Source organism: Macroventuria anomochaeta (genome assembly GCF_010093625.1).
Source record: "Macroventuria anomochaeta strain CBS 525.71 unplaced genomic scaffold BU25scaffold_13, whole genome shotgun sequence".
NCBI lineage: Eukaryota > Fungi > Ascomycota > Dothideomycetes > Pleosporales > Didymellaceae > Macroventuria > Macroventuria anomochaeta.
The window spans coordinates 380,432-402,936 of NW_022985374.1; the positions used below are offsets into that span (position 1 = coordinate 380,432).

The 22,505-nt window shown below is 52.4% G+C and overlaps 8 protein-coding genes and 1 non-coding gene across 9 annotated transcripts; 4 read left to right on the forward strand and 5 right to left on the reverse strand.

Moving 5' to 3' along the window:
* Positions 1–814: 814 nt before the first annotated feature.
* On the forward strand, positions 815–1,028 carry BU25DRAFT_457765 (uncharacterized protein; the record flags this gene model as incomplete). The annotated part of the gene is made up of 2 exons (XM_033710135.1): positions 815–858; positions 911–1,028. The coding sequence occupies 2 exons, from the start codon at positions 815–817 to the stop codon at positions 1,026–1,028; spliced, it is 162 nt and encodes a 53-aa protein (XP_033562637.1).
* A 413-nt stretch (positions 1,029–1,441) lies between these two features.
* Positions 1,442–5,926, reverse strand: BU25DRAFT_391149 (RNI-like protein). The gene is made up of 3 exons (XM_033704602.1): positions 5,430–5,926; positions 2,460–5,324; positions 1,442–2,409 (listed from the first exon to the last, which is right to left on the reverse strand). The coding sequence occupies exons 1-3, from the start codon at positions 5,518–5,520 to the stop codon at positions 1,661–1,663; spliced, it is 3,705 nt and encodes a 1,234-aa protein (XP_033562638.1). The 5' UTR covers positions 5,521–5,926; the 3' UTR covers positions 1,442–1,660.
* Positions 5,927–6,074: 148 nt separating this feature from the next.
* On the forward strand, positions 6,075–6,459 carry BU25DRAFT_36071 (uncharacterized protein). The gene has a single exon (XM_033703676.1). It carries the CDS (start codon positions 6,141–6,143, stop codon positions 6,408–6,410), a length of 270 nt encoding a protein of 89 aa, XP_033562639.1. The 5' UTR covers positions 6,075–6,140; the 3' UTR covers positions 6,411–6,459.
* On the reverse strand, positions 6,317–7,587 carry BU25DRAFT_490578 (60S ribosomal protein L5-B; the record flags this gene model as incomplete). The annotated part of the gene is made up of 3 exons (XM_033711502.1): positions 6,317–7,328; positions 7,382–7,454; positions 7,579–7,587. The coding sequence occupies 3 exons, from the start codon at positions 7,585–7,587 to the stop codon at positions 6,508–6,510; spliced, it is 903 nt and encodes a 300-aa protein (XP_033562640.1). The 3' UTR covers positions 6,317–6,507.
* Positions 7,588–7,899: 312 nt separating this feature from the next.
* On the forward strand, positions 7,900–9,750 carry BU25DRAFT_410009 (Actin/actin-like protein). Its single transcript, XM_033706183.1, has 6 exons — positions 7,900–8,236; positions 8,288–8,334; positions 8,398–8,544; positions 8,605–9,396; positions 9,447–9,524; positions 9,575–9,750. Exons 1-6 carry the CDS (start codon positions 8,218–8,220, stop codon positions 9,659–9,661), a joined length of 1,170 nt encoding a protein of 389 aa, XP_033562641.1. The 5' UTR covers positions 7,900–8,217; the 3' UTR covers positions 9,662–9,750.
* A 2,013-nt stretch (positions 9,751–11,763) lies between these two features.
* BU25DRAFT_339282 (uncharacterized protein) lies at positions 11,764–12,321 on the forward strand (the record flags this gene model as incomplete). Its single annotated transcript, XM_033702763.1, has 1 exon — positions 11,764–12,321. One exon carries the CDS (start codon positions 11,764–11,766, stop codon positions 12,319–12,321), a length of 558 nt encoding a protein of 185 aa, XP_033562642.1.
* Positions 12,322–16,055: 3,734 nt separating this feature from the next.
* Positions 16,056–18,867, reverse strand: BU25DRAFT_420923 (uncharacterized protein; the record flags this gene model as incomplete). The annotated part of the gene is made up of 7 exons (XM_033708054.1): positions 16,056–16,625; positions 16,680–16,820; positions 17,303–17,357; positions 17,580–17,671; positions 17,726–18,161; positions 18,217–18,431; positions 18,721–18,867. 7 exons carry the CDS (start codon positions 18,865–18,867, stop codon positions 16,056–16,058), a joined length of 1,656 nt encoding a protein of 551 aa, XP_033562643.1.
* A 574-nt stretch (positions 18,868–19,441) lies between these two features.
* Positions 19,442–19,536, reverse strand: BU25DRAFT_t64. The gene has a single exon. It is a non-coding gene; the product is annotated as a tRNA-Asn (tRNA).
* A 462-nt stretch (positions 19,537–19,998) lies between these two features.
* Positions 19,999–22,320, reverse strand: BU25DRAFT_36159 (uncharacterized protein). Its single transcript, XM_033703702.1, has 3 exons — positions 21,726–22,320; positions 20,613–21,678; positions 19,999–20,543 (listed from the first exon to the last, which is right to left on the reverse strand). The coding sequence occupies exons 1-3, from the start codon at positions 21,871–21,873 to the stop codon at positions 20,015–20,017; spliced, it is 1,743 nt and encodes a 580-aa protein (XP_033562644.1). The 5' UTR covers positions 21,874–22,320; the 3' UTR covers positions 19,999–20,014.
* Between the last annotated feature and the right edge of the window lie 185 nt (positions 22,321–22,505).

Consider the following 22,505-nt stretch of genomic DNA (forward strand, 5'->3'; position numbering starts at 1 on the left):
GGACCCCCCTGAACTTGGAACACCCACTATTATTGTGTGGGGTATCCTCTCTAATCAACTGCTACTAGGTATACCTAGCTATTTAGAATCTAAGTGGGGTCTCTTTAAAGGGTTAATCGATTAAAGTTCGTGGGTCCGGTGGTTTTAAAAATCACCAATAAGCACTCGGCTCTGCTCTCTTTGCATTTCTGTTCGCGATCGCAGACCGAGGAAAGTTGACATGATGTTCTTGCTGTGTTTTTCTTAACAGATTGAGAAGATCTAATGCTGTCAAGTTCTGTGGATCTAGCTGGTTCTTTTGTCTTCGTACAAAAAGACCCTTTCCTTGGGAAAGCGCACAAGAATGGACTACCTTTTTACAAAGCCTGAGCTATCAACGCCCCAGGGCACCGTTGCGTAAGAGGGCGAGGAGGTTAGCCACCCAATATTCGTAGCCTGTTCCTTATCTTTGTTCCTTGAAAAAACTTGGCTACCTCCGGCGAGTGCTGTTGGCATGGCTCTCACGTCCTTCGATCGCAACGGAGATACATTAGGTGATACTTTTTGTATTGGCATCAGGGTTCAGAAGCCCGAGACCTTCAAGCGCGTGGTTAGAGTCTGATGCAAGTTTTCAGGTCATTCTGGAGATATTAGTGGCACAAGCGTTGGCTATGCTTGTGAAAGGTTTGGTTGTTACACCTCGCCTTCACTTGCAACGTTGGCTTGACGCTAGCCAGGACAAGCTTAGCGAGTTTTTGACTAGCACTTTGTGTATCTCAATTTGCTACCTCGCATTCTTCTTCTATACTAACTAGTGCTGTACAAGTGTGTCACGATGCCGGAACCAGCGAACGAGACCGCGAAGCATTCTACCGCCCAGTAAGTGTTTCGCACTATCCTGCTCAGCTGCACTAACATTCACTTCACACAGGCTTTTCAACAACCCTGCCTTGTCCAACGTCAAGATCCGCCAAATCTACGAAGCCCAAGTTCGCAAGTATGACGCGAAAAAAAGCCATTCTCTCCTTAGAATCGCCGTACTTCACTAACGCTTTCATGGGCCAAAGGCCTGCATTCTCAACGCATCACTCCATCCACATGTCAACGAGGTGCAGACAGTACCGAAACGGGACGCTAGCTGGAAACTGGTTTCAGGCATTGCGAGTGACTGACTGCCTCCAGGGCCTATAGAAGAACCCCTTTCAACGTACCTCTGTTAACGTGACTTCCTCCTTCACACCCGCTTCCTTGGGGGGAGTTCTCCTGCATGCCTCCGAGTGCTTTCCCTACGCCGCCGTAAGAGCCTCTTCTGCTAAAGAAAACACCGCGTTGGAGTACCAACCCGACTTCAGGATGCATATGCCATGGTCTGTTCGTGTAGGTGCGACCTCCTCGCACCTACACGAACAGACCAAGCAGACACCACCGAACACGCACGTCTCTCACATTCGATGAAAACTTCCATGCATTCCGCTACTAAATCAGGAGTTGATCTCATTTCACCAAGTAAAGACTGTATGCTAATAATAATACAAAACAATGCTAAGCGCTCTTCGATGCTTGTAAAAGCCGTCCGATCCCATCAATATGCCAAGTCATAGATCATAACCCTCCATCGCCGCCCAATGCAAATCTCTCATCTCATATCCTACAGCCTCTCGCATTCTTAACACCTAGCAGTTTACTCCACAGCATAGTCGTCACTCCTGCCATGCTTACTGATATCCCTAAACACCATTGGCCTATGCCCCTCCCCGTTCATAATCACCGCATCCCCATTTTCCTCACTCCGTCCATGTTCAATAACATCCGCCACCTGCAAATCCGGATTCCGATTCTTCAGGCTCGCAATCTGACACTCCCTAAACCTTTTAAACGTAACCGGATCCTCACTCTCCAGGTTCTTCAACTCCTGCGCGTTCTCGACCACGCTATCAAAAGCCTTCTCCCACCCGAGGCCCTGAATTTTATTCCGCAGCTCGTCGCCGGAAAAATTCATGAAGTATTCGCGCAAGGCTTGGAGATGCTCTGGGAGGCCTTCATTGTCCATTGTGCCCGAGATGAAGGCTTGGTCAGAGTGACTGGATGTGGGGCGTGACGGGTTTAAGAGGCCGGTGCGCACACGGTGGCCGAAGCGGTGCAGGGCGCCTTCTTCGATGGACATGCTGCGCGAAGCGAGCGAGACGTCGGAGTTGTGGCGTGAGCGCAGGAGGCGCGGTTCGTCTTCGTCGGACTCAGGGGCGGTGGGGTCGATGAAGGAGTCTGTCATGGTGGGCACGGAGGAGAGGGGTGGCGAGGTGCTGAGCACAGAGCTGGCGCGCGAGTGCAAGGAGGCGGTGTCGGAGGATGTGGCGAGGCGGGTTTCGGGGTATTCGTCTTCGAAGCGTTGGATCATGCCTTCTAGGGTCTGGTCGAGGAAGAGGAGGCGGCCTGAGTGGTGTTAGTAAAGGTGAGATGATTGAGTGGGAGGATGTACGTACGGTAGTTCATATCGTTGCCACCCTTTGCCTCGCGGATCAGCGCAGGCTGGATCCTCGCCCTTGTGTTGCGTGCAGTGTCAAGGAGGTTCTTCGACATTGCTCTTGCCTTGCTAGGCTCCTCGGCAACATCGATACGGCTGCGTGGAGTGACAGTACCACTAGCGATCTGTGGCCCTCTACGCAAATCTGCGTCCTTGTGTGACAGACAGTAACTGAGTGCTTTGACGATGCCCGTTCCACCGACAATGTAGTCGTTGTCGGGCGCAGTCTGAACGGTGCCATCCGCAAGATTGCCATCTGTGGGACCTACAAGGTGGGCAAGCACGCCAGGCAACTCGACTTCCCTCGGTGCACCTTGAAGCTCAGGCACCTCGTTGATCAACTCGATGTTTCGAAGGCAGTAGGCCACGACCTGTTTGGCGAGAGCCCTAACAACCTCGTTCATCCCTGGTGCTGGAACATCAATGTCGACGCAGATGAGCGTTCGGGATAACTTGGCTGCAAGTGTCAATGAAGCAAACATCGCAGCAGCTTCCTCCTGGGTCTCTTCGTCCGTCGAAGTGGCCACACGGGCGATCTCAGGGTTCTCAAGAACGTTGACGTGCGCAATGTGCGGGCAGTCAGGCAGAATCTCGGCGATAGCGATAGCGTCTGCAGGTTTCAGACCAACGTTTTGGAGATGCAGGCGCTTCAACTCCCGGAATTGCGGAATGTATTTTCGCAGTAGGCATAATGCCGTCTGATCTGCAAAGAGATCCTTGTTGCGCGACAGGTCAAGGAATCGTAGTGATGGTAGATTGACCATAGTTGGGAACAACGATTTGAGGTGCCCCTTTGTCAAGCCAGTATTGGCCAAACACAAGGCCCAGACAGTGCTGTCCTTGCCCAAGCTGTCGCAAAGTTGAGGTACCCATTCTTGCAGATCGTTGCCGCCAAGATCGATACCTTCGCAGACACCTGAGCGAATGTAATGTTGGACATGCTCCAGGCCTTCACAGTCGATGTCGTTGTCAGCAAGACTGAGTCGCTTCACCCCACTGACTACACAACCGTCGATGATTTTCCTGATGCTTGGTGATGTCAGACCACACTCTGCCATGAGAAGCTCTTGCATCGTTGAACCTCCTAGGCGTTCGGAAATAGCCTTCGACAAGATTTCTGCAACGTCTCTTGTTTTCACATCCTTCATTGGTGATGTCAATGGTGTCCCATTCGTGGGTGGCGAGGTAACTGGTGGTGATAACACCTGGGTCGGCTGCCTAGGGAACGGTATCATCGACACGTCGAGTGCGATGATGGACTTACACATGTAAGTGAACAACGCAATGTGCTTCCATCCCTCAGCTGTGATCTTGGCGTTATTCTTCAAGACAAGCTTCTTGATTGCGCATCCATGTGTGTCGTTGACCTCATCCGTTGCCTGCGCAGTGGCGCTGCGATTTTGTGGAGTGTACGGCATCTTGGCTGCTAGAAGTCCTGCAAGAATGACCCTGATCTTCTCGTCATTCAAGTCTGCGTCTTCCAGGAACAGTTTCTTCACTGGCACGATAGCAAGCCAATCTGACAAGGTCATGACATCGGCGAGCTGTAACCTCGACCCCGTCAAATCCAAAGATGTGACTATTCCTGGGTGCGCGACCGAGCATGCAGACGGAGATGAAAGTTGATCGCTGAGACGCTTCAGGATAGGCGATTCGCGAAGCTGGCAGCATCTTCGGTAGATACGTAGGGGATCGATGGTAGGACGGTCCTGGGGCCTTGGGGGAGTGTTGGAGCTTGGTGCAGCCCCTGCGCTGTCCGCGCTTACATCGCCGTCGTCCCTGGTAAACTCCATAGGTATCGAGCCATTCTCTTCAGCCTTCCTACGCTTCTTCTCTTTCCGTTCTTTTCGCTCTGCCTCAGATCGCTTCTTCTTCTCTTTCTTCTTGCTCGGTTCTTGCTTGTCATCGTTAAGTACGGTGCCCTCTGGGTTCGGTTCCTGCTCAGTGCCAACAGCTTCTTGCGCAACCGATACAACACCATCGGTCTCCTTCTCTTCGACCACAGCGGTTGGGTGCTTCAACGCTTCGCCCTCGCCGCGCTCCTTGAGTTTATTGTCTTTGCGTTGCTTCTTCTTCTCGTCCTTGTCCGGGTCATCCTTGTACTTAGGCCCACCGGCGATTTCGACGTCAACGCAGAATGCTACTTTGCGCAGCTTGTTCTGATCGAGCTCGGGTACTAGGCATCGAGCTCGGTTTGGATCGACGTTCATGACCCTTCTAGGACACATGCCACCGTTGGGGTAGACCTTGCCGGCAGTTCCAACCTGAGTTCCAGATGACAACCGTCGCAGGGCATTCGAGAGGAAGTTGGCTTTGGGCTGCTGAGGTACGTATGGCTCAAGGCCTGGGTTATTGCCTCCAGCAGCAGCCTGTATTCCGTTGAGGGCGCCGTTGGCTGATGGCGCATTCGCATGGTTCCCATTTGCAGCAGCTGGCGACCCTTGCGCCTGGGTATGTGTTGTTTGCGCAGGTGGGTTCTGCGACGAGAATTTGGAGCTTATGCTAGATATCCACGAGTTGCGCCGTGAGCTGGTTTTGGAGTCTGAGTGAGTGGTACCGCCGTTCTTCCCGTCGCTACCTCGGCTAAGCATCGTCGGTCGTTTTTGGGGTATCTTCTGGGGTGTGGATGTCGCAGTGGGTGCTGGAGTGGGCGCAGGTGGTGAGGCAGGTCTTTGCACTGCTGGCGCTGCTGCTGGTTCGGGCGCTGTGGGCTCTCCATGGTTCTGGTGCGGTCTAGTGGGCAGACCACCATGGGACGACGTCTTTGGCGGAGCATCTCTGGTCAGGCCCGGGGACGACGGAGCCTGCGTGCGATGGTGGTGGCCTACAATATCACAGGTATTAGTCAGGCTCTTTGCGTACACCGCTGGTACTATTCGTTCCGCTTGGGCCGAGAGGGTGGAGCGCCCAGCGTAAGCGGATATCTCACCTCTCGTCGAGTTATGCAGCCATGAAACGTCAACACCATGGATGTCTTCCATCGCAGACGTCTGCTCGTGCGCTGGCTGAACGGCTGTCATTGTTGTTGCACGGCTGCTGTCGCCATCCGTCGAAGCGCAATGCGGTCACAGATCACGGGAGTCGAGATGCGGCGAGCGGTCGTCAGCGGGGTCTCGCGGGTCTTGTTCGCCGCAACCTGATTGGAACTGCTGGGAGATGGACAGCTCAGACAGTGTCGGTCCGGGATTGTGTGGGCAAGCTGTCCAGCGACTCGTCGTATGAAAGTCAGCCAACCGTGGTAACAATACAAAGAAGTTTCTGCTGTTGCGATATCGACTGCTGGGTTGACGTTATGCCCTCTGCTTTATCAGGCGGTTGGCTGCTCTGGCGAATGACGTCCGGCTGCGGTTTCGGCTCCTCTTTCGCTCCAACTCTACGACGGAGATCGACCGGACTTTTTGGACCCTAAATACTTTAGTTAATGGCTACGACGTCCCTCGGAGGTTCATGTACATGTTTATATCTGAACACTTGAATCACCTAACAGCAGCTGTCATCGTTTCAGCTGCTTAGCTGACGCGCCACGCTGAATAAATAGCTGACTGAACGAGCATGATCCGTCAGTGTTGAGCTAGCTGAACCCTACCCCACCACGACGAGACAACTGTTCGTCTGGCCAAAATGGTACTCCCGGCCCAGGATGCCTGAGCGAGCATGGTACTCCTGGATCGGCCGAGATGTTTGTACTCGCCAGATAGCTGTCAAAACAGTGAGGCGCTGCTTGGCACATCGAACGTGCTTGTGCTTCAGGAGTTATTTGTGCAAAAGGCAAATTAGTGGGCTGGGAAAGGGGAAGTTGGATGCAACAAAATGGTTCACAAAATTGATCATTCAGGGTATCGTAATGTGTTGGGCATGGTGCCAACTGCACCTGCCGTCTCATCATCTCATTCGAGTCGTGAAAGGCTAAGTACAGTGCCCTGCCAGTACAGGTATCATTCCCCATTCATATCCAGACGCCGGAAGCCGTGCTTTTGTTCATGAAATGCGAAGTGATGTGAAGATGCTTATGCCTTGAGCTCAGCGATCTTAGCCTTGACCTTCTCCTCCTTCTCGGCCTTGGACAGCTTGTTGAAGCGGTATTTCTTGGACTCGGCCTTCCAGTGGTCCTTGGACTTCTTCTCGCCAGCCTCCTCATCCTTCTTCCAGGGATCCTCACGAATCTGCTTGTGGGCCTCCTCGTAGAGCTCCTCAAGACCATCGGCCTCAATGTCATCGTCGATGTAGCCGGAGAACTGGGACTTGTAGCGCTCCTCGTCGTCATCGGCGAGGGTCTCCATGTACTCAGCGACGTGACCGGCGAAGATGTACTTGCGGAGGGTCTCGGCATCGAGCTCCTTGCCCTCCATATCGTAACCGGGGAATCGGTTCTCGGAGTGGGGGACGAAGAGACCACCGTCGGAGGCACCCTTCATGGCACCGAAGACACGGGCACCGGTGGAGGTGCGGGTAAGACCGACATCAAGGAAGACCTTGAAGGGGCGGCGCTCCTCACCGTCGATCTCGACGGCCTCGGTGATGTTGTACTCACCATCGGCCTCCTCGACACCGGTGAAGTGCTCGTCGAGCTCAAGCTTCTTGAGGACACGGCGGGCGAGCAGAAGACCAGTAGCGTAAGCGGCAGACCAGTTGGTCAGACCGTGGGTGATGCCGTAGGGCTTGAGCTCGTGGGCGTACGCAGCCATGAAGACCTTGTCACCGCCGATCTCAGAGGTGACGATCTGAGCGATGATGTCCTTGTTGGTGAAGCGGACGACTAGACGGTACTTGGGCGCATTGTACTTGTTCTTGGCCTGGGTAATCAACCTCTTACGGGCATAGTAGTCGGCTGTGCGCAGTCAGTACTTGAATGTCTGGTGCGATTCTTGCGGATGTACGTACTCTTTCCCTCACGGCGACGCCTGTACTTGACCTGGTACCTCGAGAAGTAGGCGTTGCTCTTGACAAGCTTGGACTTTTCCCAGAGTCAGCGATTTGCGCTTCAAACCCGCATTCGAAGCAACTCGCAGAGACTCCACACATTTCGCGGGTGGACCTCATACTGAGGTTGTTCGAGCATATACTCAGGGTGTACTTACGAAAGGCATCTTGACCTGTTGTTAGTCTGTCGTTCCTGAAGGCTGCTGAGGAAGAGTTCGCAATGCGAAATAGTGGTGGGCGCAAGTGCGCCGCCAAGAGTTTAGCGACCCTTCAGCCGCAACTTCCGTGTTCGAGGTGGGTGACCACGAGCCTCAGCAGTGGGTGACCATCACAATTTGAGAATGACATATGAAGGGAAACCCTAAATGATAACATACAATTGGCCTACATGCTCATCGTTTTTAATCCTCGCCTCCATGCATTCAATGATCTCAAGGACTTGTGTTCTGCAGTGTTCATGCTGCTGCTGCTGCTGCTGCTGCTACAACCTGCACGACGCCTCTGCTTTGATTGTGAGAGAAATCTCAACATGCGATGTTCATTGCCAGCATCTTAAGAATCAACCAAATTAATGTATATATGTTCTCGTAAGTCGAAGCATGGTTTCGTCCCTCCATCTTCAAGTCGTAGCATGGATTGCCTGATTGGGAGCTCACTGCCCCACCACTTGGGAGGCTGGCTCGAGCGGCGGTGACGACCAACTGTCCAGGCACCGCCGCACCGGAGCATACAATCAACACTCCGCCTCCCCACACTCCCTCTCGAACCCTTGCATATTGTGTCGAGCTTCAATAAACATGGCGGAAGCTCCAATTGGTATGGATTGATGCCATGTGCCAAAGGTCGCACTGCTGACGCTGTATCAAGTCCTCGACGGCGGTACCGGTTTCCTGAAGGTTGGCTATGCAGGACAGGTACGCTCTTGATTCAGGCTCGTAGTCTTACAAATACCACAGAGGCTTACAATGTAGCAATAGAACTTCCCAGAACACCAGTACCCTTCCATCGTTGGCCGACCGATCCTCCGTACCGAAGAGCGCGATGGCGGCGACATACAGCTCAGAGACATCATGTGCGGAGATGAAGCAGCAGCAGCGCGCTCTATGCTTCAGATCACCTACCCTGTATGTTGGAGACTACGCACTACTGGATGTAGCAGAAGCTAATGCGCCTCACCACTACAGATGGAGAACGGTATTGTCAAGCGCTGGGATGACATGACACAGCTATGGGACTACACCTTCGCCGAGAAGCTCCAGATCGATCCTACTGGCCGCAAGATCCTCCTCACCGAACCGCCGATGAACCCTCTCAAAAATCGCGAGACCATGTGTGAGGTCATGTTCGAGCGCTACAACTTCGGCGGCGTATACGTGGCTATCCAGGCTGTGCTGGCTTTGTATGCGCAGGGTCTGTCATCTGGTGTCGTAGTTGACTCTGGTGATGGTGTTACACATATTGTCCCCGTCTACGAATCAACCGTCCTGAACCATCTTACCCGCCGCTTGGACGTTGCCGGACGTGACGTAACCCGCAACCTGATTGCGCTGCTTTTACGAAGAGGATACGCACTCAACCGAACCGCCGACTTCGAGACTGTTAGGCAGATCAAGGAGAAGCTATGCTATGTTTCGTACGACCTCGAATTGGACCAGCGTCTCAGCGAAGATACAACGGTCTTGGTCGAATCATACACATTGCCTGACGGCCGCGTCATTCGCGTTGGCAGCGAACGTTTCGAGGCTCCCGAGTGTCTCTTCCAGCCTCACTTGGTTGATGTCGAGCAGCCCGGTATTGCTGAGTTTTTGTTCAACACTATTCAGTCGGCAGACGTAGATGTCAGAAGCAGTTTGTACAAGGCAATCGTCCTTAGTGGTGGTAGCAGCATGTACCCAGGTCTGCCCAGTCGACTGGAGAAGGAGCTCAAGCAGCTGTGGCTTACAAAGGTTCTGGGTGGTAACCCTGAGCGACTTAACGTACGAACTTACATACCTCTGCTATAGTTCATCGCTAATAAGGGCACTAGAAATTCAAGGTCCGCATCGAAGACCCACCTCGGCGACGACACATGGTCTTCCTTGGTGGTGCTGTGCTTGCGAACATTGTAAGTACATCACACGACGTGAACCCTCAACGATCGCTGACATGGTGTAGATGGCCGACAAAGAGAACATGTGGATATCAAAGGCAGAGTGGGAGGAGCAGGGAACACGTGCGCTGGAGAAACTGGGCGCGAGATAATCAAAAGGAGATCACCTGCAGCATGCGGCTCAATGATTACCTTCAACCGCACGAACGAACAAATGACAACCAAGTATTATGCAGCCACGACTGTACACAAAGCCTCATGTCTTTCCTCGCTGTGTGCCACCTCAACCTGGCTACTGTTCGTGCGACTTCACCGTCGAAGCCACTTTCCTTGTGTCGCAGATGCTGTGAAACGTCGATCCTCCTTCCTTCGCGCCTCAACAGCCACCTCTACAGCGCCTCAACAATAGCTTGTTACATACCGCCAGCCGTACGGGCCGGGGCATTGATGAACGCTGATGGCTTGCCATGCCCGAGCACATCCGGCACTGCCACTCAAGGACCGTAGCCGCAGCCAAGAGCGTCCGTACTAGTGCAATATTACCTTCAATCAGTGGCATTAAGACAGTCGCCGTAGCTAAACCCAACCTCTCAGTTACTTCAGTAACACCACCACGTTCCTGCAGCGGATAAACCGCATCTGCATCTGCAATGCCATTGCATCATCAGGTTGAACGGCAACAGCCGCGCTAAGCTTGCCCAACTCGCATTTCCCCAATCCTCGTCTGCCCGAGGTTCACGATAGACGGAGAAGGGCCGACACGGTAACGCTTCTCTAGCCCGCACTTTGAAATCGACGACCTGAGATGCGCGGATAATGATGATGTCGTGTGCGTCTGAAGGGCTCTGGAGGCTTGCGCTGGATCTTTCCAGCCAGCACCAAGTGAGCAGGCAGACGTAGGCCCAGGGGCTCAAAGTTCATGATGCTCGAGATGATGCTAGCTACATAGCGACAGAATTGTTCCGGAGAAGTTTGCAGTACCTTCTACAGGTGGCTGGTCAAGCCCGGAATCTGCTCAAAATGGATCGAGCCGGGGTGCACTGTGGGCGCTGTGAAGGATCGCGATCAGAGCACATCGAGGGTTGCCCAGCCAATACAGGGCCTTTTGTGTTGAAAACAGTTGTCACTAAGGTCCCAAGTCTGGTACCCCAGACACAGGTACTAACAGTGGGGTAATTTCGCAGACGACACGACTTTGTGTGGTTCAGGCACCGTTCAGTTATTAACAGTCATTGATGTTCTCTTTCGCCACGAGCACGGCGAACAGTGAGCGCCGAACCGTTCATACAGTAAAGAACTAAAATACACATGCTATCACAGCATCCTCATGTTCGGCCGTTGTAGGCATGGGATCCGTGATTTCCAATGCGGAGTCCCCATCGCTTAGCGCCCGAACCGCACGTGAGCTGGGTGTCGGGTTTGCCGCACTCGCGACCTGCGTCATGTCCCTGCTGCATAATGGAGCGTTACGAGTTAGACAACACAATTCGCATTAGCGGTTCAAGGCCCCCGCTGCGCGAACCAAGGCCAATTCAATTATGTGATGACGCCGCTCGCGCTCGCTTGAGCCAGAGGCATTGATGTAAAAATTTCCTGTTCCCGCGCGGTTCTTTCGCAATAATATCGCCCTACTTTCCAAGGCTCCCAACACGGTAATCCACACGAAACACTCGATCTTCGGCGTGCACCTCTAGTCACTGCACTTCAGCTTATTTACTTTGAAATTGTGGAGCTCTCCAGTGCACTGCGCCATCAACGCCGGTCCGCCGCTACAGGTTACACGCGCAGCTCTTGATAACCATTTTGCCCACCACTGACAGGGCGCTGGTGCCTCCAATCCCAGCGCAGCGAAACAGGGTCCACTACCGTGCATCCCTTCATCCTCTTAGGAACCGACGTAGCACGACGGTGCACCGCCAGTCAAAGATCGACATCAGATTTTCCAATAAGATTTGGGTGCGTCCCAAGCTCTGTCTTGACACCAAGCATTCCAGGACCTTCCCGCTGCTAGATATATCAGAGGCTGCCTGATTGTGCACCTGTGCTCGGTACATTCGGAACACCTCTTATATCCTCCCTTTCTCTTCACCATCAAGGTGACAAGGCAAACAACTCTGTTTGCACGGCGTTTTCTCGTTGCAATTTTCCAGAGGTCCACGTATCAACACGTCATATGAGATCGCCATCGCCTCTGCCTTCGGCTCGTTCGACTCTCTCACATCTTCACAACTCTCACAACCCCAATTCAACAGCCATGTCGCCCGCACGCAACATGCCCACCGTGAGCTCGCCTCTCTCGCCAAGGACTGAGCCCCTGGCTATTCCCTCAGGCCGTCGACGACCTCAAGTCCACTCACGCCAGTCATCGACCAGTGGCCCCGCCATGCACCTCCGACTGCCGTCTTTGCCACGCTTCCACCCTGCCAATTTTGGAACTCCCAGTTCGAGTGCGTCAGGCACGCCGGTCACTGGCCCAAACAGCCCGAACCCTCCTCTCTCCCCTCGGTCAGGCAACACTGTCAGCAAATATGAAGCTCAGAAGCAGATGTACCTCTACCAGCAGCAGCTCCAGGCCAGGACCTCCACTCAAGTTCGAGGATCACTGTCCGCCAAACCCACCAGCCCTCGTCTGGATCCCTTGGCCAGCCCTGGAGCCGTCACGCCTCTGGAGCTCGAAGGCGCTGATAGCTACTTGACAGCTGGAGTCAACCCTCAGGAAGCTGCTTCGCATGTCGAGAGGCTGATCCACGAAGAAGCCAACCGCCGTGGTGACCTCTCTCCTGGGCGTACAACCTCAGTTGGCGGCAGGTGACTCGCCGACTCAGCAAGGCCTGCTCGAGTGGCTAGGAAACACAAGCCAATGCACAACAGAGATCACAACGATGACCTCCATCTTTACGGCCTACAAGATTCCCAGCATTTCTTCCGGAATTTTTTACCCTACGGAGTCGGAGCATCATCGGCGTTCTACATCACCACACCGCACATCTAGCACGACCAAAAAGTGGCTTCAGCATCACCTTAGAGTTTCCACTTTTCCTCTATTAACCGGATCATTTGCAACGGACGCAATCTCGCACAAGACGGTGAACGAAACTCTTCTCGTCACAATGTCAACCGGACACTCGGATGACTACGAGCCATACCTTCTCCGGTCACAAGATGGAGCTGGCGTGTTTCCCTTTTCTGTTTCCACACCGCCCACACCCAAGTGCTGGAGTGTGTGGCCTGACCGATCGCTTATAGATACCGAGTACCCCATTTCCTTTGCATCAGCATGTATTGCATCTCGCCTGTCACAGCTTGGTATTAAGCGCTCCGCCTACTGGCGTTGAGCGAGACAGATCACAAGTCTCGTTCCCAGATAGATACGAATGAATAATCAACCATATCGCAACACGCAACTTGCCACACAATCCAATACGACAATAATGCTTGACTCCTCTCGAAGGCAGCTGCCAGTTTCGCTCGTGCCAATATTGACACCCAATTCGTGCCTTCCCAACTCGTCCACCTTCACTGCCGAGTGTGCCGTGAGCTCGAGCTTTGCTCGCTTCCGCCTCACCATGTTTGCTCAGGCACATCACCATGCACATCCAGACCGCAACAACACAGCATTGCATCCCAAAAGTAACATAAACATCTCTGCCCCAAACAGCACCCTCAACCACGTTTCTTCTGAAACCCAACAAGCAGCAATTGTGGGCATCGCTTCGGGCCGCAACCACTCCTCATCCATCCTCCTCTCAAATCTGCTAGCCCTGCAAGATGATCACTATCAACGTGGCATTTTACCAGCTTTTGTGATTCTCCAGGCGATCAACGTCCGAGAAAGCCCCGCCAAGCCAACAATGCTGGACGGTGCTTGACAAATTCCACAATCGCTTTCGCTGGCGCCCCACAACTACAGCCAGGATAAGCGGTGTTCTGAAGATCGTCATATCAGATTCTGCTTCGGGAGGTACCCACTTGCCAGTAATGTAAGGGCAATCTTGGCGTTGGTGAATTGTTTGTCAAGGTGCACTGGTTGTGGGAGGAGACGGTGGAGTCGGTACGTGCGCGCCGTCGTTGTGCATGGTGCGGACGGGGCGCTAACAGTACTGCACACGGAGCAGAAGAAGCAGGAGACGCAGCGGCCGCATTGACACGGCTTGAACACCCGCACGAACACAAAGGCGCAAAAGTAACAGTGAGATACGAAGGATTCTATTCTTGCAACGGCAAGCGCACAGACAGGTTTGCCTGAACACGAAACTCAAAGGAACATCCGACTTCCGATCGTGCTTACCCTGCATTCGGGGTTGCCACGAGCGCGATGTGTTCCCGACAAGGCAGGAACTACGTTCGATGGTATGATTGAAAGTTCGCTGGCGCTAATCAGCGCATTCCTATCAGTGGATACCGGTACTCTGTCATGCAGGGCGAACGGATAACCGCCCCCGGATTTCCAGAAGAAACGTTCGAGAAGGGTGGTGGCTGCTTGCGCAAAGACGACTTCGATATCCCGCGCTGCTGATGTCTCTGATGATACCAACAGCCAGGTTGAACAATCGAAGTACAAAACTACCGTCAGGAAAAGCAGCGTAAGGGACCGGCAATGACTCGCCGAGTCCGAGCCCGTGTTCGTCTCCAGCGGCTCCACATCTTGTTCGCTGTACGAGCGTGTGCTCTAGCATTAATCAATACACCCAGTCACCGGTCCTCTTTCGTAGCACGCAAGTCTGATAAAAGCGAACTTGGGTTCCAACCAGGAAAAACAGTCAGCCATCCTTCTGAAAATTATCGGCACCCTTCCCGACTGTTCGTTGACTTGCTGATACTCATGCATATGTCCTCATCTAGCCAGAGAGGGACAAGTACATGCAACGATCGATAAGATAACCAGCGTCATCGTCCTAGCAACGGACAAGACCAGAACAGGGCGTAACACCGGCTGCAGTTACCAGACGATCATGGTCCGCAAGCCACTGGCAGGAGATGTTCGGATAAGTCAACCGACGCCGGCTGGGTGTGGTGAGATGGCTGCTGCTTGGCTGCGCCTGCGCAAGTCATGTCGACTTTCTCCGCCGCACAAGAACCAGCACAGATGCTGAATGCGACTGCTGACTTCTTGGAATAGCTTGACGGTCATCTTACAGAGGTACAAAACTCTCAAGAATACTGGATGGCTACCCTGATGGTCGTCGCGATCACCGGCCCTTCTCTTCAGTCGCACGCTTTCATCGCACCATCGCAGGAGTTCTCTTTTCTGGTCAACTCTCTCGCCCGTGTGGGCCCCCTAACGATGTGAAGTTCCAACGGCCGGTCAAAAACAGCAGTTTTGCAAGCGAACCTGAAACTCGATGTTGGAACATCGTTCGGCTATTACGTCAGTGGCGTCAGATTCCGCTAACTAGCGTGGATCTTGAGCATTAACTGCTTGTGGACTGGTTTCTACACGACACGGTCGGCATCTGTTGCGCAGGATACCCCGCTACTGAAGTGAAGATGTTTGTTTGGAGATTGCGAAGTCATTATTGTTAATGCAGAAATTGAGCCTACAACAGAAGATAAACGCGCGATCTCCGGGTACAATGCGACAGGGTTGAGGGTATACCCACTCCCTCAGGTGTGACCGAGCGGACCGAATATTGACATGTATTGACATGGACAATCGTCAGCTTTTGCATCTCCTCATTTCCCCATGTTCTGACCCCGCATTCGAGGAAGCCGTTGCTGCATGTTATGGCGATCTTCATGGCGAGTATCATGCACTCGTCGTTTCATTGAAGATTTCACACGCGCAGGCCTGTAGGTGTTTAGTGTAAGATTTGGTAATCGTAGATAACGTGCAAACTGACTTAGTATCAGTAGTAGGGTAAGAGATGCTACAGCTTGTGGATAGATGTTTACAGCCGACCACTCGCCCATCAAGACTCGACACGCATTAAATGGTGTTACATTGCGAGCACTCACTACGATACGCGCTTGCTTTTGTTTCAATGGAGACTTTATCCATGCTAGCTGATCAGGTTGGGCAACAACACTCCACCAGCCCTTGCTGAACACAGGTGTCATCGACAAGGCTGGAGGGGTGTGCGAGATGTCCTTCTGTAAGGTAGGGGATAACTTCCATGGAGAGCAGGCCTGTTGTTGCCACAGCATTCTGGATTTTGTGGCAAGAAGGGTCCTTGTAATCTCTTATTCAACCACGTTGTGCTGCGTGTCATGTGTTTTGTGCGCTGAACGGTAAGGGAGATGCAGGTACAAGTTTGGTCGCTTGCGGCGGTAACACGACAGCCTTTCATCGACGACACACCATAGACATCACAGACGCGCACCTCATACGAAAAGTGATCAGTATTGGCGAGAGAAGTATGTATCTAGTCATCACGAGTTCACAGGGCCCTGGAGGTTGTCAAGTCTTTGTCACTGTGACAATGAAGTTTGGAATCTTGGGCACTTCCATCAAACATTGTGGGATTCTTTAGGAAGTAACCATAAAGGAAACTATATGTGTCTCCACCTGCTCTCCATTAACGGCGCCCAGGATATCTCCTCACCACTTCATGCCTTGGTCTGAACCACAGTGGAGGGGCTCTTGCAGAAGTTGCAGCAGAACCATGTTTTGTTCATCTTGTCTCGAGCGTCGGTTCGAACGGTCAGACCGACAGAGCAAGAGCCGCAATAGACGTTGATGGTGTCTCGATCCAGCGCCAACGCCATGCCTATGGCAAAGGTAGGGAAGGTCTTCAGTGTAGTCTCGTAAGTCGCGCTGTCTGTAAACTTGCGCTGCCCCTCCAGGATGACCGAAGTAATCGGCTTCTCCATGGGAGTATCCATGTCCACGCTCTCGCCATAGTGCGCAATAATCGCGGCCCTGAGGAACTTGAAATTTCCCGTATCCCCGGTCCACAATACAGTGTGCATGTCGCAGGAAGCGCGTTGGTAGATCGTGGGAACAGGGTACTTGTCGGCTACGACACCGATGCCTATCGGAATCAGGACACGCTGCGTCATATCTTTGACGGCTAGTCTTGCGATCTCGGCTTTGTCGTAGTGGTTGGTGTAGGTGTACTTGGGGAGCAGCTCGAAGTGCAGCTTGTCATGGCGCACCAGTTTGATGTCATCTCTGTCCTGAAGGCAAGTCAGTCGAAATGCATAGAGTAGCTCACTACATGTCTCACTCACCTCGTAGTCTCCAGTGAGCTCATGGCGGAAGAAGTCGGACTGCATGCAAAGCACGGCTTTGTGAGCACGATACTCATGGAGCTCCTCATCGGTGTCGAACTGGAGGGTGGTTACGTCGGAGAAAGCGTGGTGTTGAAGAGGCTGGAGGCAGTCAGAGACCAGCCACTGGGTCCGAGGAACAATGTCTCCAGGGCTGCACACTCCGCAGCTGAGCGCTTAGCAGGCTCGGCCATCTTGACTGACGAACTTGTCGCGAAAGAAGGTGAGGTATTGTAAAGAAGGAAAGGTCGGGAAGGTGAGAGAAAGACTTTGGGGATGTAACAAACGGAAGCCGCCACCACAAACTAGCGCAAGGGTTGCATTGATAAGAGTCGAGGTGAAAGTGACATGGAAAGAGATGGACACTTGAAGAATGTCTATGATGGGCGATTATATGATCTGCAAAGAAAGAAGAGGTAGGAACTACAGTCATACTGTTGCGGCGTGGGCCGCTGTAGAATGCTGATAGCTACGGTAAACGATAACGTAGGACTATCGGGTCGATGGAATACTGCGCTGAACTGATATCTAGCTGGGAGATGACGACTATATACCTGACCTCAGGCCAGTGACCTGTCACGTACTAGACCAGGGAATTCTGCCAGGGGTACAGTCAGACCTTGTATGGACCAACCGATCCTGCAACACATTCAGCCCATCCTTCGCCTTGAAAGCTAACGCAATATCAGCGCCTAGCGCGGAATATTCTTGATCGTATCTGGGAAGCCCTGTGAGCGAGAAAAGTCGCGCGGAGCCCCGTAGCAGATTGCCAAGGTGAGTAACTTGCCAACGTCACCCAAATGCGCGTTGGAGAGCTGGATATCTGTTGAGTTTTCGTGAAAGCAGTTGCTGTTATCGCACCTGATCACAGTTGTCCTAGGTCTTTGCTTACGCTCCCAAACGAGCATCATATCGGCAGCAAATATGCTGTAGGCGCAAGTCATTTTCTTCATCTGATCAGTGTCAAGGTATTCCCAGTATTAAAACTCAAGAGCTGAGGTCAAGACCTTGCCCAACTTGGAGTCCACGGCGGGCTTGCAGCTGTAGTACTCATTTATGGCGGCTTCAAGCGTCGTGAAGTCTTCATTGGCTTCGCTGAGGATGCCATCGATGTGACATTCGACCTCTTTAGAGAAGAACTTCAGGCCGTACTTGTCAGCCAGGGCCCATACTCCCATGGCAGTGAGGACCTGCTTCGTGCTATCTCCGTTGCATAATTGTTTGACATCTTCGTAATAATTATCACCATTGTACACGTATTTCAGTAAAACTTCGGAGTGATTCGGATTGTCGTCGAGGAGGTTCATGATAGGGTCCTTGACGTCCTGCAGAGTGTCAGTTCTGCGACACAGCGCAATGTTGTGGGCATGATACTCGCGGACAACTTCACCGCCGCTAATCAGTCGTATCTTGATATCTGAGAGCGTGGGATTATCGGAAAGGCTTTGAAGAAGTAGTTGTCAGCCCCAATAAGGTCGCGTGGAGGTAGTTGACTCACTCAGCAGCAGGTCGCTCTGTATGTGCCGACATGTTGGTGGTGCCGTGGTCATCGTGGGATGCAGTATTCAGATTGATATCGAGGTGAGCGGGGGACGAAGTTGCGGTATGACGAAGAACAAGGTTACTAAAGCCTATAACTATTTGGGCTAGACGCCGCTCATCAGCAATGACAGTGAAGGTATAGGGAAGAACGGTGAGGAAAGCAATCAAAGACTAGGACAGCAGAGAAAGTAGACCTCAGAGGTATACATTGCATGATTTGCATGATTATGTTAGGAGCTTGCATGATTGCAGAACACTGTGGCTCTGGACACCGGGGGCCAAAGACAGTGTTGTCGTTTTCGTTGATGACGACCAGAGCGTCATGAATTTGCACGTCAGCCCATGCTTAGAAGTATTCCTTGCAAGTTTGGATGAGGTGCTTGCAGTCTGGTGAAGCGCTGTAGATGGGGAACATGTGCGAAGGTTTGTCGTTCAAGCAAGAGAGACAGTGATAGATTACCTTCTGTGGCTTTTTGGATGTAACAGTTGGGCCCACGAGTCCGTCGTTAGCAGGTTGACGGGTTTCGCCTGTCTTGCGATTGATGGTGTGAGAGCGGGGTTGTCGAGTGGACGTGTTGATATTTGACAATGTTGAGGTTGCTGACATGAAATCTCAGCTGTGGACTCGTCGTAGCTTTTATGTATTGCTGCACAGTGAAACAAGCCACAAGACAAGGTGAATCTGAACTTGACGACAATAACGAGTTCCCGAACATGGCGACGATCGGACAAAGGTCATCTTGGGATTTCTGTCTGGCAATCCATTGTCTCTCTTGAGGCTGACGAAGGTTTGGTAAGACAACGCCAGTCGTTCCACAAATGTTTCTCTGTATGCTGAAGACCTTTGAGCTGGAGGTTTCATCTGTATTTTCGATCGTGAAAGATGCCATCAAACGAAAGAGTGTTCTCAGAGGCTACAGAGAAGATCAGGTGCACTGATTGCAACTCAACCCATGCCTTGGAATACCTAATCAATACCACCGCTCAGTGTCCCGGGCATACTTTGCAGTCTTCACACGCAATCTTACCCAATGCATGTCGCTGCCCTTCCGTTTGAGAATGTCACATTTCAGTCAGATCATGTTTGGTAAGGCGAGAGCTACGGAGGGGCTCGAAAGGGCGTGCAAAAAAGCATAATACAGTTGCAATTTGTGAAAGGACGCAGTAGGCGCAAAAATAAACTCCCCCGGAAAGGCTCGAACTTTCAACCTCCTGATGTGCCATCAAGCGGGTGCGGATAACAGTCAGACGCGCTAGCCAATTGCGCCACGGAGGATTTGATCAAGTTGATCAAGTTGATCAGTGGCAACTGTTGTTATTTACTTCGATGAAGATGTAGCTGGATATATATTATATATCGCCACGTATTAAAAATGAAACCATACATTGCACTTGACCGTTTCTGATATTGATCACTGGGGCTCGTTTTCGTGGGTGCTGGGGATGTGGGTCAAGCTCGCTTACATGTCCAATCATCATGCATCACCACTCCTTGCAACATCGCCCGAAAACTCTCGCACTAACTGTGACCGCAAATGTTGACATTAATGTTTGCGCTGGATGCAATGCAAGAATGTGTGATCGCTGGCAGTTGCACGTTCGTTACGTGTGTCGAAAAGGTACGATACGTCGGAACCGTCGAGAAGGACACCCGGTTTACCGCCGTTTTGTTCGCCGAAATAGTCCGCCCGCTATGCTTCGTAAAAGATGGTTGTCGCAATGAAATGAAGAGATGTCGAAAGCGGTAGATTGTGTCAAGTGCTCTTTCTGGGCCCTTTCCTCCTTAATGGCCCGGCATGCCTCGCTTTGATCTTGAACTCGTCGCTGTCGAGGTCGAGGGTACCACGGAGGATGCTAGTTGTTAGCAGGTCCTTATGATAGCAGATCTCGCCGTCCTCAATCATCTTCTCTGCATCCGGATCGCCCTCTTCCGTCGCAAGCACGATAACCTTATCGTTCTTGCCGGTCCGCTTGGCTGTGACCTTCGCACCAACTGTCTGGCATACTCGGTCCATCTCACGGAAGTTTGTGTACGTCTTCTTGAGGGTCGGGGTGAAGTAGACGGCGTAGCCCTTGAATGGAGTCTGCGCTACGCCCCATACTTTCTCGAAATTGAATCCCCACTCCTTCTCTTGTTGAGTAACCGATGGTTTGAACGATGATAGGTCAAGGAAACCTTCGGCCCTAGCAGATTCGACCAGCCATTTGTCGGTCACGATGGGAACACCGAGAGCCACCGCCTGAATGACTTTCATAGTCTTGGCTAGGCCACCGTCTCGCACGCTGTACACGGTCAGTACTTGGTCGATTCCGTAAATGGGCTGCTAAATGTGCAGCGCCAAGCTCACGTACCACAGAACGTTGCACTTGTCCTCGACAGAAGCAACAAGTGTGCCTCCATGCTTTCGGAGAAACTTCACAGTTAAACTTCCATCCTTGATGGCCGAGTTACTGGTAGCGACTCGAGGAGGTTCACCTTCATATGCGGCAACTGTCGTAGCCGTCGCAGAACGCTGCGAGCTTCTCGATGACTTTGTGGGTGTTGTCTCTGTGATCTCTTGGAAGCGCTTCTTTCCCTTCGCCGAATAGATGGTGCGTAAAGGATCGGCATTGATGTCGTCCAAAGGCCTAGGCTGCATGGTGTCGCCTCGAGCATCCTTGATGGACGCAACATTCTTCATGCGTTTAGCTGTAGGTTCCTCTGTGGCAGCAGGGCTTGGGCATTTCCTTGTGCGCCGGCCACTGGCTCTGACTTCAGGCAAGCTCTGCGGTAGCTTTCGATCTGTGGCAGGTTCAACATCGATAGAGTCATGCGCAATGCTCTTCGGTGACTGGCCAGTGTGAGCTATAGAAGAAGTCTCTGTGATACCGATCGCCCCCTGAGGTGGAGGGGTTGGCATTACGTGCCGGTCCTCGTTCGAGAGCGCAACCTCGTACTCGGCCATTCCTACCATACGCTGGGTTGTTGGGGTCTCTTGCACGAGAACAGAGTGGTGTGTAGGTAAGTGTGGTGTAGCAGATGGTTGCGATTTTGTTGGCTGAGTGATAGGTTGCGTTACAGGAACCTCGGTGATTGTGTTGCCTGGAGCGGCTTCATCCTCAGTCTCGTCTTCGGGCGTTTCGTCAACGCCGTTCTTTTCACCAGAGGTCTCATCATGTACAAGCTCAGCTGATGAATTGACTTGTACTTCCGGTGCTTGCCACGTGCATCTCACGCTGTCAATGGCGTTCGGAGCAGTGATAACGTCTCCATGCCTCAAAACGATAATCTCAGAGTGTCCGTCAGAAGCTGGCTCGAGTTCGTACTTGTCCCCTCGCGGGTCTGTCGCCACCAAAGCGTTCAGAGGGGCTCGCGAATGGCCAGGTAGGATGTACAATTTCTCCACAGCTTGTAGCTTCGCACCTCCAAACCCCAAAGCTGCATGGATTAGCATGGTGTGCAGGATCCGACAGGGATACGCGTACTGATCTGTCCGAGCTCATGGTCGCCTTGCTGGAATTTCGTCGTGAATACGATGCGATTGAATCTCCGGACAAGATAAGTAGTTCGAGCCCTTCTCAAGTCGAACTTAACAGTGTTTGCAGTCCCTCCTAACGACTGTTCCAGGTTCATCGTGGCGGATTGAGATGTCGACCTCGAGAACGCGTTGTGGCGGAAGCTCGAGCTGGAAGGCCGAAAATCGCGTCGCGTAGTCACGTTTCCCAGCTACCGTGTCCGTGCGCGTGGCGCCCGATCATCAAAACAGCACCCATACTTCAACACGTCACAACTCTACAACCATGACAGATATCAAAGAAGCGCTTGAAGAAATCGAAGATTTGAAGCCAGGTGGGCAACTTGTGTATACAAAGATTGCAGAAAAACATGGGGTTGATTGCTCAACGCTGTTGCAAAAACACAAGCAGGTTCAGGCTGACCCAGAGACCAAGAAAATCAGCCAACAAACACTCAACCCACATTAGGAGCTGGAGCTTGTACAGTATATAGAACAGCTTACGGCTTGTCATATACCTCCTACAAGAGAGATGGTAGCAAATTTTGCGTCATCTATTGACTAGGGATTGGTCAGTGACAGCTGGGTCACACGTGTCAGGCCTGGCTGATGATATAGTACTGTTCCGGCTAGAGCTCACCATTAGAGTGAGCCGTGATACCTTTTGGCTTGCTTGGCTCAGTGGGCCGGACCTGAGTCCTGACAACACGCTTCCTCAGCAGGTGTAAGGGACACAACCAGAAGCGGAGGT